A 15580-nucleotide genomic window follows, 5' to 3' on the forward strand; every position below is an offset into this window, starting at 1 on the left:
AATTCAAATTTGAAAATGTGTAGAAATTAAACTAAATTTGTTAGCCCTTTCTTTGTATATGAGAAAATCTAAGTTGCAATAAGGTTCCCTTTTCGTTTGTATACAAGAAATTTTAAGCTTTAAACGTATTATATGTAATGAGAGATGCTAATAAACTATTGGTCTTTAACTTGTATACGAAAAATTTGAAGTTATAGTCGGATCATCTGTTCGTTTATATGCGAAAAATTTTAAACTTTAATCGTGTCATATGTAATAAGATAATCTTTAACTTGTATACGACAAATTTGAAGTTGTAATCAAATCACATGTTCGCTTGTATGCGAAAACTTTAAAAGTGCATTTCAAGTACCATTTTACTTGCATAAATGGAATTTCGCTTCGCACCATAAAAGATACTAGTAAGGAAAAATTAAAAAAAAAAAAATAATAATAATAATTAAAAGTCAGAGTCCTTCTCCATATCTAAAAACAAAATAAAAATAAAAATAAAAAACCTCGCAGATTCCCCATCTGATTCGGAAAATCATAAACTCCAATCAACCGTCGGATCAGATCCTCATTCCTTACCCTATATATTCGTAGAACCCCTTCACCGCTTCTCCACAACGCAACCCCGAAAACCGACTTCGCGCAAGAGAATAAAAAGGAGCCACCTTTTCAGTTTTCCACAGAGCTACCACTGCAACCATGGCGGCCACCGTGTCTCCGTGGGCCAAGCCCGGCGCCTGGGCCCTTGCCGCCGAGGAGCAGGAAGCCGAACTCGAACAGCAAGCCAAAGAGGAACAACAACGCGCCGTTGAGCCGCCCTCCGCTGACTTCCCATCTCTCTCTGCAGCCGCCGCCACCAAGCCCAAGAAGAAGAAACAGACCATCTCCCTCGCCGAGTTCAATAACTTTGGGGCGCCCAAACCCAAGCCCGCGGAGCATCCCGTGGGCCTGACCCACGAGGACCGGATGCTTTTGCCGACCGGTCCGCGCGAGCGAACAGCCGAGGAGCTTGATCGGAATCGGCTCGGCGGCGGGTTCAGGTCTTATGGGGGCGATCGGGGAAACAGCAGGTATTCCAATGGTGACGAGTCTTCGGAGTCGAAGTGGGGTTCGGGTCAGAGGAAGGAAGGTGGGTTTGGGAGGGAATCGAACCGAGATGAGCCTTCGAGAGCGGATGAGGTTGATGATTGGGGCGCCAAGAAGAAATCGATGCCGGGAAATGGGTTTGAGAGGAGGGAGAGAGGAGGACCTGGAGGTAGTTTTTTTGGTGGGTCACAGTCGAAGGCTGATGAATCCAACAGCTGGGTATCGAATAAGAGCTCCATGCAGTCGGAGGGACGGAGATTTGGCGGTGGTGGCAGCGGGTTTGATCGGGACAGGAAAGTAGGGTTCCCATCTAATGGAGGTGCTGATTCTGACAATTGGGGGAGGAAGAAGGAGGAGACTAATGGTGGGTCTGGATTTGATAGAGAGAGAAAAGTTGGGTTCGTTTCCAATGGCGGTGGTGCGGATTCTGATGTTTGGGGGAAGAAGAGGGAGGAGAGTAATGGTGGTCTTAGTGAGAGTACTGCGAGGCCCAGGCTTAATTTGCAGCCGAGGAGTTTGCCTGTGAGCAACGAGACCTCACCAGGGTCGACCACTCCACCGAAGCCCAAGGGCTCTAACCCATTTGGTGCAGCAAGGCCGAGGGAAGAGGTGTTGGCGGAGAAGGGGAAGGACTGGAAGGAGATTGATGAGCAGCTTGAGTCTGCTAAGATTAAGGAGGTGAAGGAGATAGCGAACAGCGAGTCGTTTGGGAGGAGTTTTGGGATGGGAAATGGGCGTGCTGGTGATCGAACTGAGAGAGCTTGGAGGAAGCCTGATTCGGCTGATTCACGGCCCCAGAGGTTGGTTATTTCAGTAATATGATTGATTGGGAATCTGAAATACTCGAAGTTAGGATGCTTAATTGTGAAGTTTGATCCTTTCTATACTTTTGCATGTTGATTTTGATTGTATGTTGCTGTTAGAATTGTTTGAATGAGTTTTTGGGAAATGTTGCTCGATGGAACAGTGACTTCGCATATTGGTTTTATGTTGTGTGTGTGAGTCATTCAGTTTTTCTTTGTATAAAGGGATAGTTTTGGTTAACTCTCTAAACCTTGTGGGGGAGATGTAGGGCATTCATGTACACATCTATGTCCAAAGGAAGCTTTTTGAACTCTTGACAATGTTTCTGTATTTCAAAAGAATTTTTCTCCGCTGACCATTGTCTGCCATCTTATTGATTAGTGTTTACGGAATTCTTGGTGGTTTGATGAAATGAAATCCACTTCTGAGGTGTTTTGTTTTGATCCGTCTCATGTGTGTGCATAGACAAAATTAAATTAGTGGCACTTTTTCATTTTGTTCCTTATTACATATTTTGAAGGTTGAGCGGTGATCTGTAGATGCGTATCCTTCTGCTGTTTGCACACGCGTACTGCTGTTTGCACACATGCGCGCGCGCACACATGCAAACACACTCACACTCGCTCGCTTGCTCACTTAGCCCCCTAACCCTGCAGCTGCACAAGGAAAGAAGGTGTTTTACGCACTAATTGCTTGCTCACACACTTAGCCCCCTAACTCTGCAGCTGCACAAAGAAAGAAGGTGTTTTACGCACTAATTGTAGTTGCTAGTATATGCTAATTTCTGAATACTGGGCTAGAAGGATATAACCATCTTCAATGGAATCATTTAAAGTTTAAGGCTCATTCAACCATGCATTCCTCGTCCGTTAGTTTCAACTTTGTAACTTGTCACTGTGCGATTGCATGTGCTTCTAACTACGTGTTTCCTATTTTCAGATTTTGTTAAAACTTTGATCCTCATTGTTTTCTTTGGGTGCAGTGCTGATAAAAGTGAGACTAGGAGCAATTCTGAGGAACCACAGAACGAGCATGTTGAGTCGGAGAACGGGAATATGGAACCAGGGAACGAGCATGTTGATGAAAATTGAAGAGGAGGTTTTACAAGTTCGGTGTAAGGCATGGGAAAAGATTTAAGGTTACTAGAGAGCTTGGATCCATGAGGCTGTTGAATTTTCAGTTTATAATTTATGTTCCCTGCTGCGACTGTTATACATTGAACTTGAGACGATTTTTGTAGGCTTTTTAAACAGTTAAACTAGTTTTGCGTATAGGATTTATTTGTATGTTGTATTTAAGATTGAGAACTGCTGTTACTCTAATTATTATTTTTGACCCTTAAAGCTCCCGGTTCCCACATTTGTTGAGCGCTTGTGCATGGTGTGCAGATTTTGGTTTTGAAGTTGTGATCAAGTAAATCTAGAGTTTTCAGGTGTTCTCTATAACTTTCTTCTTTGCTTTGACATGTGATGTTGTATAACTTTGTAGGTTTCTGTTTGTGCGATCGATATGTTGCTGAATGTCTGCTTGGTGCGAGATGAATAGGGAACGCTACAGGACGAGGGTTATAGCTCACTGTATTTATGTATTCTGGGTTCATGCATTTGTTCTGCTATATTGAAAATATCTGGTTCATAAAATAATGTAATTGATACTATGAGCAAAATTTGAGGCAGAGATTCTCTATGCACGACGTCCATGAAGAAGAAGTTTGAGGCTTCATTATAAAAATAATCGCCCATATGGAGAGTAGTTCAATTTACTCGTAAGTTCATGCAAAATTCCTCATCAATGTGAGATTCATTCTTATCTGTCCATTTTTTACTTAAATGACCCTCATTGAGAAACTCTAATTTAAACTCGACTCTTTTTGCACTGAAACATACTTCTTGTCTAAAAAAGAACTAGGTGTTTTTCGTCTCTCACACATCAAAATAAAAAGTTCACCTTCTTCATGTGCCCTAGCTATCACATGGACAGACACAAGAGAAAGGCCATACCTTTTGCAGACGTGGATTGGCTGGCTTTGCAAATCATCACTCTCTCTCTCTCGTGGTCTCATGAATGTGTGTGGTGCTACTTTTACGGCCAACGAATACCCCCCCAACCAGCAACGGCTTGAAATTCATATTATACATCTGGCGGCAAACCCACCCATGTCTAATAATGGTAATATGGACTTTTTATTTTATTGCCTAGAAAGCAAAAACTCCGGCCCACCGACTAGTGTTTTCTTTGCCGGTTCTCAAAATTAAGAATGTTTACTGGTGTAACTTATTAGTATAACCTAGTGGTATACTTTTATACTTGTAAGTGAGAGGTTTTAGATTTGATTCTCGCAAAAAATGAGTTTGAACCACATTATTTCTAATATTGTTTGTTAAAAAAAAATTATTTCTCATATAATTTAGGGTACCCTATAATTTACTTCTACTATTAATTTCAGTTGAAGTTCACATGGAAAGCGTTTTCAACTTTTGACTTGCATAACTGGAGGTAACTAGTTAGGTTTACAACGAGACTTAGGTCTCATTACTACATATAATTTAGAATCCACATGCATATTTGATACAGAATGATTGTAATACTATTGCACATGGATGCTAAGTTGTACAAATCAACAAAAAATAAACATTTGATCGAAACTAGTATTGGAAGTAAACCGTAAGCATAAATTTGGTAAATTTAAAATCAATACTTAAATTTATCAATTATCATGAACAACGACTATTACTTGTGACTTTCAATCAAAATTCAAAGAGGTTTCAAGTTCGAATCAGCTATCTTATTTGACAAAACTCATGCATGGAATAGTGCAATTAAATCTCCAACTCATGCACATTAAGTTAATTTCTAGATCTAGATGGTTTAGGCCATTAACTGTTGGTCCATGACACTTGTGATTCAAACATTAGTCGTAATGAAACCAAGAATAATGGGGCTATTAGAACCAAGCCTTAAATGTACCTCTGCAAGTCTGTACTATCAATTGTCCCTCCTAGTTTGAAAAATAGTGTTCCCTTTCCACTCACCATAAATATTGGCAGTTGAGAGTTGGCATATAAGAATTGCTTTCACTCCTAGTTCTTCACTCTCTCTCTCTCTCTCTCTCTCTCTCATGGATTGGCCGGAGAAATTCTTTTTTGTAGCAATTCTGGTTTTGTTTGTAGCCATTGATGCAGCTCAGGCAAATACAATGGTGAGTGGCACCGTCTTCTGTGACCAATGCAAAGATGGTGAAAGATCCCTCTTTGATTACCCCATCTATGGTGAGTTCCCTACTCCTTAATTCCTAATACTACATTCTCCTTTTTAATTTATTTTCGGCGATTGAAGCCGAAAGAAAGTTAGACATCCGCAGCTGTAGATTTTTTAGTATGATCCGCTATACACTGTAGCATAGTAGAATTTTTCAATCACATTCTCTACTTAGACTCTTAGTGCTAAACTTATATGCTTTGATTTTTGTAGGAGTAAAAGTACAAGTGGCATGTAGTGACAGTAATGGGCAAATCACAATGTCAAGGGAAGAGACTACAAATTGGTTTGGAAACTATGCCATCGGGTTTGATGGGACACCAGATTTGAGCGGCTGTTATGCTCAGATTTCTTCAAGCACAGGGAGTGGCTGTGTGGTTAGTGCTGGTCCTGCTCAAAGTCTTAGACTTGTGTTTAGAATGTTTGACGTGGGGATGTATGTTGTGGACTCTTTGCTCACTCAGCCTGCTCAACCCATGTCATTTTGCCCCAAGTCATCTAATCCTGTGCCTGCACCGGTAACACCGGTTAACCCTCTACCTAAACCAGTGACGCCGGCAAGCCCTCCGCCTTTTAGGCTCCCCCCAATGCCTCGATTGCCTCCACTGCCACCACTGCCCTCGTTGCCTCCAATGCCGCCGATGCCCTTCTTAGAAGCTACAGCATGCCCACATCAGTAAGTTATTCATTAAGCAAATCGCGTTCTTGTTGGATTGTGTCATTCATTATTTCGCAAATCACGATTTGACACATTGTAGAATATTTATAAAAAAAAAAAGTTTACACTCAAGTGTAAACTGTGATTGGCAATCAAGTAAGAATGACTTTCACCATAGGGATGAGCCAAATATGACTTTACCAAGTTGTACTAGACTAAAATGCATTAGGGTTTAAGGCTGTTTAGCACAGCTAATTCACTGCAACAAAATTAAGATTTGTTTCTCCGTAAAAGTGCAAAATGGGTTAATTTACTATGGTATAGTGATATTTCTATTTTCAAACGAATTCCATGTTCAAACATGCCTTCCCTTTCTATTAGCAAGAAGAAATGTGTTCCTAGTTGGCAAGACTCTTTTGCTGATTGTGTGATCGGATTGTGATTCTCAGACAGTGGACACTACCAGAGCACAAATGCTACTGGAGGGCAGTGAACCCGAACACAAAGGTAGCCGTTATTTTTGGACCGGTGGCGGCTGGGAGATATGGGACTGACCTCACATTGTGGCAAGGCCTACAAGGAAGAGGAGACCCTTATAGGACACTCCTAAGGGAAGGGATCACTGCATTTCTCAACTCCTACAACAGCCTTCAATTTCCTTACAATTCGATTGTTGTGGTTCAGCATTTGAATTGGGGCTTGATGGGCTCCAACAGAAATGTCCTCCTTACAGGATTGAGGTTCATTAGGGCTAATTCAGGTTATGGGAAAGTCCCTTGCAAATTTACTGCTTGCAAGTGATTTGTGTTTAAGCTTGCTTCTATGTTTATCTTAGGCTACAATTATGTATTTTCATTTTAGAGAGAGGGAGGCCGAGAGTTGAACTCTGCTTATTATGAGTATACAGTTAAAGTGCTCTGCCATTGAAGCTATAAGCTCTTGCGTAATATAATATGTACAATACATTTTTATGTATTGTATTTTAACAGTAGTTCATCTTCGTCTATATTTTTTGTGTTGGGTTGTATTTCATCCATATCTTACCAATTTGAAGATTATATTCAAGCTTATAAGAATGAGCCAGTACTTGAATGCAGAAGGTAAAGCAGAACACATTACTACGTACCAAGTAGGATTCATCATTGAGCTCAACTAGGCTCGAGCAGGGCCCAACAACCTTTCCACATTTTTGAATTGGGCTAGGTCCGATGGATCATGGATAATCCATTCCTTGACCTAAACTCATGGGTGATTCATAACTCTTGAGTTACATATGTATCAACGGGTAATAGGCAAACTAATGCTCGTGGCTTAATTTTTATCTAACGACTTGTTCAAATATGCAACTTAAATGTGCATTTTTTATGTGCACTGTAGAAAGCCCCACATTAACTTTGGGTTTTCTAGTGGTGATCCATGGCAGCTCCATTAGTGTACTTTCATGGAACCTCATGACGGAGGTTGGGTGGGAGTTCGCGGTGGTTGGTGGGCGGGGAAGTTTAGGATGGCTAGTGAGTTTTGCAAGTTCACATGCATTATCATCAATGAAACAAAGGATGACTCTACAGTGTAGTTTGTGAGGCATTATTGACAAGTTGAGAGTAATAGTAAGACATCACACTTGGGTATCAATCAAATGAAGCGGCCCCAGCCACTAATCGGTGACACGATGTCTCGAGATTATCAATTTGTCCGCTTGTGGCCTTATTTAGAATTAGAACATCAAACTCAAAATTATTTAACAATAAAATGTAATTATCTCCACATCAACACTAACAATGTGATACACATGACTGATACAATGCACAAGCAAAAGACAAAAAATAAAAAAATATCACCACCACTAACCATATTCTGCATAATCATCGTGAAAAGAAGTGAGAAATATTGATGCGATTTCTTCCAACATGTACGAAACAAAGGAACAATTATTTCGACCCACTATGCTTCAACCTGGTTTCACACTTTGCAACCTTATCCATATATCTCATGATATTATGTTGCTTCGACATATTTTCTAAGGCGACCATCAAAGAGATAAGATAATTAGGGCTCGTTTAGTGAACTGGATGAGATTGAATTATAGAGATAAGCTTGGAGTGGCAGAGATGAATTACATAACTCATGTGTATGGTTGGGTCACATAACCCATCATATTTCTCTTTTTTTTCGAATTCATAGTCAATCTAATCCGTGTTACAATTTTTCTCACCAAACATTGATTGGACTATTTATCCAATTTAATTAGATATAACTTATTCCATTCTGTCCACCAAACGGGGTCTCAAAGCATCTTTTTAAACGTGCCCGGCAAATTGTAGTGATGGTGGTCCTTGTGGTCACAGTACCAACACCGATAATGGTGCTGGAATTGGTGGAAGCAGTGGGCAGATTTTTCTCCGTTTACACTATTTCATAGCTGTTTGTGATACTTTTCTCCTTTCGGATCCTATAAATTTGTTTACACCAAGCTTGGAGTTGCAGAGGCTCCACTAATACTGCTTCCATGGAGAAACCAAACCTCCATCACTTCTCATCCTTACTTCTGGTTTTTCTGTTTACATTGTCGCTTGGGACTCGGACAACGACGGGCCGGAAATTCTCGATCAGGGAAGCCACCATTGACGATCTCCAACTCGCTTTCAAGCACAACCAACTCACCTCAAGGCAACTTGTCCAGTTCTACCTTGGAGAAATCAAAAGACTCAACCCTTTCCTTAAGGCGGTCATAGAAGTGAACCCGGACGCGCTTTACTTGGCTGACAAGGCGGATTACGAACGCAAGACTAAGGCGCCGCCCGCGTCACTCTCTAAGTTACATGGGATTCCCATTCTGGTCAAGGACAACATTGCTACCAAGGACAAGTTGAACACCACAGCTGGCTCGTATGCTCTGCTTGGCTCAGTTGTTCCTCGTGATGCAGGTGTTGTCACCAAGCTGAGGAATGCCGGGGCTATTATACTGGGAAAGGCCAGCCTGAGTGAGTGGTCCTTTTGGAGGTCCAACGATGCACCCTCCGGTTGGAGTGCCAGAGGCGGCCAAGGGGTGGTGAGTTGAGGATCACTTGTTGGCTTAATTTATGTTTAATCGCTGAATAACTAGTATGTTATGTTGTGAAACTGTCGAGCTAAAACTTACATTTAAATAAGAGTCCAACTGATTAGTATTTCAGATTGACAATATAACTTGACAGACTGTCTCCTAAGATAACATTTCTATAGTTTTAGACTGAACAAGGCAGAAAAAAAAAATCAACAGACTAAGCTTGTTAGGTGGAATGCAGAACCCTTACAATTCTCTTGCAACACCTTGCGGCTCAAGTAGCGGTTCAGCAATATCAGCGGCAGCAAATTTGGCAACAGTGACACTCGGCACTGAAACAGATGGATCAATTTTATGTCCATCCAGTTTTAACTCAGTCGTGGGCATCAAACCAACAAACGGTCTTACTAGTCGAGCAGGGGTTGTCCCGATCTCTCTAAGACAGGACACAGTTGGGTGAGTGGTGATCAATTTACGTAATTTTCAGTTTTCCACACAATATAGAGTAGGCTCGTGTAAAATTAATTTTGGATAAATTTTAGTCATATTTACTATTTTGTTTCTCTGTCGTTTGTTGGTCTTGGATTGAACAGGCCAATTTGTCGGACAGTATCAGATGCTGCTCATGTTCTTGATGTCATTGCAGGCATCGACCAGAACGATGTTGCAACAACTGAGGCATCGAGGTACATTCCCAAGGGTGGCTACGCACGGTTCCTCAGGCGTGATGGGCTTCGAGGAAAGCGAATAGGGATAGTGAGAGCCTTATTTAACATCTCCGGTCAAACTTCGTTGACTCCAATTTATGAAAAACACTTCAACACGCTGAGGTAACAAAAAAAGTCATATATTAGTCTCAATCGGAGACATGTATCCATTCTGATGAAATACTAATTAAGTTGTTGGAAAATTAAATTTAGGAAAGGTGGTGCTGTTTTGGTAGACAATTTGGAAATACCACATTTTGATGAAATCTATTCCGATGGAAGCAGTGAGAATACTGCACTGTCAGCTGAGTTCAAAATATATATAAACACATACCTTAAGGAGTTGGTGGCTTCGCCAGTCCGATCCTTGGCGGATTTGATAGCCTTTAACAATAAAAACGCAAAACTGGTGAGTAAATAGGAGCAAGCCGTTGTTCTTCTCAAACTATGTTTCGTTCTGAATAAGTAGCTGCGGAAACTAAAACCGATTTTGATTACTTGGAATGCAGGAGAAGGTGAAGGAGTATGGCCAAGGCCTATTTTTAGAAGCTGAAGCAACAAATGGTATAGGAAAGGCAGAGAAGGCAGCATTGTTAAATTTGGCAAGATTCGCGAAGGATGACTACGTGAATTTAGTGACAAAGAACAAGCTAGATGCCGTGGTGGCTCCTCTTCAAAACGTGTCGCCGTTGCTTGCGATTAGCGGCTCCCCGGGTGTGATTGTCCCAGCAGGATATGATGATGGGGTACCAGTTGGCCTTTCCTTTGGAGGGCTGAGGGGTTGGGAGCCGAAGCTAATTGAGATGGCATATGGCTTTGAGCAAGCAACTAAGATTAGGAAGCCTCCTTCACTTAAAAAGTTGAAGTTTTAGAGCTTAGTAATGCCCGTGCGTTGTTGTAGGATTAGAAATCAACTTTCCAGTAGTATATGAATTTGAGCTAATAAATGTACGTTGGTATAACATTGATTAATATAAATAAAAATATCTCAAGAGAGGAATAATTTTATTTGCTGCAGAAAAATTCTTGTTTTGTTACTTTACCAAGGCAATTCGCTTCAACTTCCTTGGTGTCATTGCTCATCTCAGCGACAATCTTTGACATTCCGAACAACTAAAAACGAATGCAAAATTTCTCAATCAAAATTAGAAGCAAGCCGATTCAACAATGAAAACATTTGCACACAGGCTGTATAAGCATTAAATGTGAAGGGGGAACAAATCTTCTGCATGGTCTTCTTGAAGCATGTTTTATGTTGAACCGTAGATGCATTGACAAAATCATCAATGTGATTCTTCAAATCCTCCAAGAAAGTGGCTTGCTTGATGCGACTTTTCGCACTTGGGCTTCTGTTATTACTAGTTGGACCACCTATTGTTATTACTGTCCATTTGACCCATTATATAGGTGATAACATTAGGCTCATTTACAACTCAAACTCTACTATTCTTGGGTGTATTTAAACACTTTTTCTGATGTAAAGAGTACTATGAATGAAAATATGAATTTACTTTGATTTCTTTTCCATTTTCTGCATTTACTTTCTTGCAATTTCCTTGTTACCATGTCTGATCCTATCATGCTCGTTCTTTCAGCATGAAGTGGCGGCTAGGGTTGCAGCAGCAAGTAATAGCTCATGTTGAGTTTTATGTGATTCCATTGTTAATAGCGTCTGATACAGAAGTCATTCGTTGTAGAAGATCTTGATGAATGATAGACCAATGACTTTCAAATTTAAAATAATGCAAACTGATCCTTTTAAACTAAATTCAAGCCACTGCGACAAATTCAGTACAATCATCTTATGCAGGGTAAAAAAACCTAAGTAGAACCAACCAACAAATTCAATTTGTTTTATTTTACTATTGGTCTAGATGTTATAATTGAAGACTTGCTTGTGTATGGAGGAAAAGTATGTTGAAAATGCATAAATTTTCTTTCCAATATACATGAGTTTGTAAAAGGAAATACTATTATGAAATTTGAATTTACTTGGTCAAGTAATGAGTGGCCTTTTGTTAGTACCCCGATCAATTCTTGACAAATATATTCTTTTACCTTCATTGATAATAGCAAAAAATATCGTCAATAAATTATTATTTCAATTCCCGAAATGGTATAAGGACTTAAAAGATTGAAATAGAAAAATGCATGTTAAATGTACAAATAACGACTTTTAATTGTCAAGAAAAGAAAATTATAACAAATTTCTTTTTTATTTTTTAACTTGTTAAAAAAAATAAATAGGTATGCGGTTACGGCTAAATGCATACACGATTATGAACAACCGTTTATAAATAGTTATAGATATATTTGTTTATTTAATTATCCAATGAATAAAGCTTGTACAGGTAAAAATTTAAATGGTTAGGGGTAAATAAACTCAGACCGCTGCCTGTCATAACCACACAACAAATATATGATATCTTAATTTATGTTAGCAACAAAAGCAAAAGATTAAAGAAGGCAGGCAGACCATAAAATGTAACACCAAGCAGCATGTAAATTTGGAGAAAGATTCTTTACCCTCTAATTCTTATTCCTTTCAATTCTCTTTTCTTACCCATTATTTTTCGTCTTATTATCTTTATATAAAAATTAATATAAAACACTACCATAACTTAACCATGTCAAAATTAATATAAAAAATTTTGACCGAAAAAATGCAGCAGTACAAAAATAAAGTTGAAAATATAATGAATTATACGACTCCATTCCCATAAGCCTCGAAAGCATATAGCACCAGACAGAGGAGAGAAGGTGAGGTAGTGTGTCAATGGCAGCTGGGGATGACTTTCCCTTGACGGGTGGAGGTGAGTTCGATTTTGTTTGTTCGATTCAATTTAGATTTAACTGGGTTTTTAGTTTGATTACTTTTGTCTTAATTTGGTTTGCATTAGACTTAAATTACAGATTGTTTGGTTTCAATTTGCATCTTTTTCCTGGCTTTTGGATGAATACCTTCACAAATTAGCCTGCTTGGTATTCTTCTTATCCAATTTTTTCTGTTTTTGAAACTAATGAGTATTAAGTAATGTAGTTATATTCGTTCTTTTTAAAAACTATAAATTATTTTAGATTTTAAGCATTCTTCTGTCTTTCTTCTGGGTGTGTTTGCTGATATCAGGAAATTTCAAAAATATCGTGTAACGTCGTCCATATCTCACTAGGGAGACTACATTTTTTTAACAAAATTATGTGGTTGTTGATGATAGATTATTACTTAACGTGTTTATTTTCTATTGGTGACATATTATTTCGTTTAAAATTTTGGTCTTTCTAGCATTACCCTCTCAACAATGTCAGGTAAAATCTTATCTAGTTTGGAAGAATTCTTTAGTGTGACTGTTAGATCATCACGTGACATTCTATTTATGTGTTCTAGGTTCATGAACATCATCTGTCTTCAACCTATATTATTCAAGACATGTAAACTAGTAGCATCATGTACAAAACCTCCCCCACACTTCATCCTTATTTCTGGTTCTTCTCTTTATAGTGTCGCTCGGGACACAAGCAACTACAGTCCATGGATTCTCAATCAAGGAAGCCACCATAGACGATCTCCAACTCGCTTTTGAGCACAACCAACTCACCTCAAGGCAACTTGTCCAATTTTACCTTTCTGAAATCAGTAGACTCAACCCTTTCCTTAAGGCGGTCATAGAAGTGAACCCGGATGCGCTTGACCTTGCTGATAAGGCTGACTATGAGCGCAAGACTAAGGCGCCGTCCGCAACACTCTCCAAGTTACATGGCATTCCCATTCTTGTCAAGGACAACATTGCAACCAAGGACAAGTTGAACACCACATCTGGCTCTTATGCTTTGGTTGGCTCAGTTGTGCCGCGTGATGCAGGCGTTGTCACCAAGCTGAGGAATGCCGGAGCTATCATACTGGGAAAGGCCAGCTTGAGTGAGTGGTCGAATTGGAGGTCCAATTGTGCTCCTAGCGGTTGGAGTGCCAGAGGCGGCCTAGGGCGGGTGAGTTGAGGATCCTTAATTCCCTCTTATATAGAATACCTTCACTTTAATTTGTTTGCTTAAATTTTACTGTTAAGTTCTCTTGCTAGATGCCCGCTATGTTATGTTACACCTTTCAATATGAAAAGTACATTCAAATTCAAACAAGAGTCCGCTTGGTTAATGGTCGAGATTGACGGTTTGATAATATAACATAGTAATGTGGTGTGAAAGCATTTCTATAATTTAGACCAGACAAGAATAAAATCAACAGACTAAACCATTTACGTGGAGTGTAGAATCCTTACAATATTGAGGTGACGCCTAGCGGCTCAAGCAGTGGGTCAGCAATATCGGTGGCAGCAAATCTGGCATCGGTGGCACTGGGGACTGAGACAGATGGGTCAATTTTAAGTCCGTCCAGTTTTAACTCAGTAGTTGGCATGAAACCAACAGTCGGTCTTACTAGTCGAGCAGGGGTTGTCCCAATCTCCTCAAGACAGGACTCAGTTGGGTAGGTGGTGATCAATGGCAATTCTTTTTCACTATGCTCCTATGTAAAATTAATGGATACCTTTTATTGTCGGATGACTACTTTTCTTCTCATTGTTTCTTGGTATTGGATTAAACAGGCCTATTTGCAGGACAGTATCAGATGCTGCTTATGTTCTTGATGTAATCGCAGGCATTGACATCAACGATATTGCAACAACTGAGGCATTGCGGTACATCCCTGACGGTGGCTACGCACAGTTTCTCAAACTTGATGGACTTAAAGGAAAGAGATTAGGGATATTGAAAAAATTCTATGACTTAAATGATACTTTCTTGACCCAAACTTTTGAACAACATGTCAACACATTGAGGTAAGTAGCTTTCCACTCTTGTATTAATCTCAACTCGAGACATCGGTCTATCTGATGACATAACACTATATATATTCAATTTAGGAAAGCAGGTGCTGTTGTGGTAGACAATTTGAAAATGGCTCATGAGGTCAATTGCCGTGCAAGTGGCAAACATGCGTTGTCATTTGAGTTCAAAGTATCCTTAAACAGATACCTTAATGACTTGGTGGATTCCCCGGTGCGATCCTTGGCAGACGTGATTGCCTTCAACAAGAAGAACTTGAAACTGGTAAGCAAATAGGACTCAGTTTATTCCTTTCAATTTCTCGTCGTAGACTTTGCTTTACATGTTCAGTTGATAACTAAATATGGCAGTCTAGTGGATAATTTTTGGGCTAATACATACATATACGGCTCATTTAAGTTTTACAAGGAAGAATGGTCATTCGCAGGAAAAAATCGATGAATACGGACAAGAGCTCTTCGAAGCATCCGAGAAGACTAATGGAATAGGGGAAAAAGAGCAGAAACTGTTGTCAAAGTTAGCGACACTGTCGAGAGATGGATTTGAGAAGTTCATGACAGATAACAGACTAGATGCCTTGGTGACCTATTCTAGCAGTGCGTCTTCTATCCTTGCAATTGGTGGTTTCCCGGGCATTGTTGTGCCAGCGGGATATCATGACACTGAAAACTACCCTTTTGGCATTTGCTTTGGGGGACTAAAGGGTTCGGAGCCAACGTTGATTGAGGTCGCGTATGCATTTGAGAAAGCAACTAAGATCAGGAAGCCTCCGCTTCTAGACCAACTTATCTCAAGTACCACCACTCCTACTGCTCCCGATCAAGTTGAGTCTGCGACATCCACCATCGCTGCAGCCACAGAAAGACTCGGCCTAGCCGCTCAAGAGCACCCCCAAGGAAGTCTCTTGCAAGAAACTGGTCAAATATAATCGACCCCAAAACAAGAAGGCTCCCTGCTTGGGGGGGGACGTCTATTAAAATGAAATGATAAAATTCATATGCTAGTAAATATTTCTGTCTTAGAAAATCATATGACATCAAATCTTATTGAGTATGCGCAATGACAGTTTCTCGACTCCAAACTGTTCAACATCTCAGCACAGGTTTCGGGTTTCCAAATAATTATAAACTGGAGTTTTGTGATCATCGGAAACTCTCTTACTAAGATGTTGGTCATTTGTTAAACAACAAATTTGGT

At 39.9% G+C, this 15580-nt stretch overlaps 4 protein-coding genes across 5 annotated transcripts; all 4 read left to right on the forward strand.

The window, feature by feature from the left end:
* The first annotated feature begins 585 nt into the window (after positions 1-585).
* Positions 586-3567, forward strand: LOC103966233 (eukaryotic translation initiation factor 4B3). Of its 2 annotated transcripts, XM_009379392.3 has the most exons (3): positions 586-1877; positions 2864-3019; positions 3370-3567. In XM_009379392.3, the coding sequence occupies exons 1-2, from the start codon at positions 691-693 to the stop codon at positions 2970-2972; spliced, it is 1296 nt and encodes a 431-aa protein (XP_009377667.2). In that variant the 5' UTR covers positions 586-690; the 3' UTR covers positions 2973-3019; positions 3370-3567. The 2 variants fall into 2 exon arrangements, with proteins under 2 accessions (XP_009377667.2, XP_009377666.2); XM_009379391.3 differs by lacking the exon at positions 3370-3567 and having other exon boundaries at positions 2864-3240.
* A 1400-nt stretch (positions 3568-4967) lies between these two features.
* On the forward strand, positions 4968-6788 carry LOC103966234. Its single transcript, XM_009379393.3, has 3 exons — positions 4968-5150; positions 5353-5815; positions 6247-6788. Exons 1-3 carry the CDS (start codon positions 5000-5002, stop codon positions 6596-6598), a joined length of 966 nt encoding a protein of 321 aa, XP_009377668.2. The 5' UTR covers positions 4968-4999; the 3' UTR covers positions 6599-6788.
* Positions 6789-7922: 1134 nt separating this feature from the next.
* Positions 7923-10570, forward strand: LOC103966255 (probable amidase At4g34880). The gene is made up of 5 exons (XM_018652144.2): positions 7923-8846; positions 9082-9296; positions 9434-9670; positions 9761-9956; positions 10057-10570. Exons 1-5 carry the CDS (start codon positions 8304-8306, stop codon positions 10417-10419), a joined length of 1554 nt encoding a protein of 517 aa, XP_018507660.2. The 5' UTR covers positions 7923-8303; the 3' UTR covers positions 10420-10570.
* Positions 10571-12202: 1632 nt separating this feature from the next.
* Positions 12203-15457, forward strand: LOC103966236 (probable amidase At4g34880). The gene is made up of 6 exons (XM_048573806.1): positions 12203-12360; positions 13047-13531; positions 13810-14024; positions 14143-14376; positions 14461-14647; positions 14811-15457. The coding sequence occupies exons 1-6, from the start codon at positions 12324-12326 to the stop codon at positions 15309-15311; spliced, it is 1659 nt and encodes a 552-aa protein (XP_048429763.1). The 5' UTR covers positions 12203-12323; the 3' UTR covers positions 15312-15457.
* The last annotated feature ends 123 nt before the right edge of the window (positions 15458-15580 follow it).

Source organism: the organism of the source record quoted next, unplaced genomic scaffold (genome assembly GCF_019419815.1).
Source record: "Pyrus x bretschneideri cultivar Hongxiangsu unplaced genomic scaffold, Pyrus_bretschneideri_v1 Contig7, whole genome shotgun sequence".
In the NCBI taxonomy this organism is placed as follows: Eukaryota; Viridiplantae; Streptophyta; class Magnoliopsida; order Rosales; family Rosaceae; genus Pyrus; species Pyrus x bretschneideri.

What these genes read in the sequence shown, in the direction of transcription:
- LOC103966234 (XM_009379393.3), top strand. Translation starts at nt 5,000, where the DNA reads ATGGATTGGCCGGAGAAATTCTTTTTTGTAGCAATTCTGGTTTTGTTT. An exon ending in CTTTGATTACCCCATCTATG is followed by an intron (nt 5,151 to 5,352) that starts GTGAGTTCCCTA and finishes TGATTTTTGTAG; the next exon opens with GAGTAAAAGTACAAGTGGCA. An exon ending in GCTACAGCATGCCCACATCA is followed by an intron (nt 5,816 to 6,246) that starts GTAAGTTATTCA and finishes TGTGATTCTCAG; the next exon opens with ACAGTGGACACTACCAGAGC.
- LOC103966236 (XM_048573806.1), top strand. Translation starts at nt 12,324, where the DNA reads ATGGCAGCTGGGGATGACTTTCCCTTGACGGGTGGAG. An exon ending in CAACATGTCAACACATTGAG is followed by an intron (nt 14,377 to 14,460) that starts GTAAGTAGCTTT and finishes TATTCAATTTAG; the next exon opens with GAAAGCAGGTGCTGTTGTGG. An exon ending in ACAAGAAGAACTTGAAACTG is followed by an intron (nt 14,648 to 14,810) that starts GTAAGCAAATAG and finishes GGTCATTCGCAG; the next exon opens with GAAAAAATCGATGAATACGG.
- LOC103966233 (XM_009379392.3), top strand. Translation starts at nt 691, where the DNA reads ATGGCGGCCACCGTGTCTCCGTGGGCCAAGCCCGGCGCCTGGGCCCTT. An exon ending in GCTGATTCACGGCCCCAGAG is followed by an intron (nt 1,878 to 2,863) that starts GTTGGTTATTTC and finishes CTTTGGGTGCAG; the next exon opens with TGCTGATAAAAGTGAGACTA.
- LOC103966255 (XM_018652144.2), top strand. Translation starts at nt 8,304, where the DNA reads ATGGAGAAACCAAACCTCCATCACTTCTCATCCTTACTTCTGGTTTTT. An exon ending in CCAGAGGCGGCCAAGGGGTG is followed by an intron (nt 8,847 to 9,081) that starts GTGAGTTGAGGA and finishes GGTGGAATGCAG; the next exon opens with AACCCTTACAATTCTCTTGC. An exon ending in AAACACTTCAACACGCTGAG is followed by an intron (nt 9,671 to 9,760) that starts GTAACAAAAAAA and finishes AATTAAATTTAG; the next exon opens with GAAAGGTGGTGCTGTTTTGG.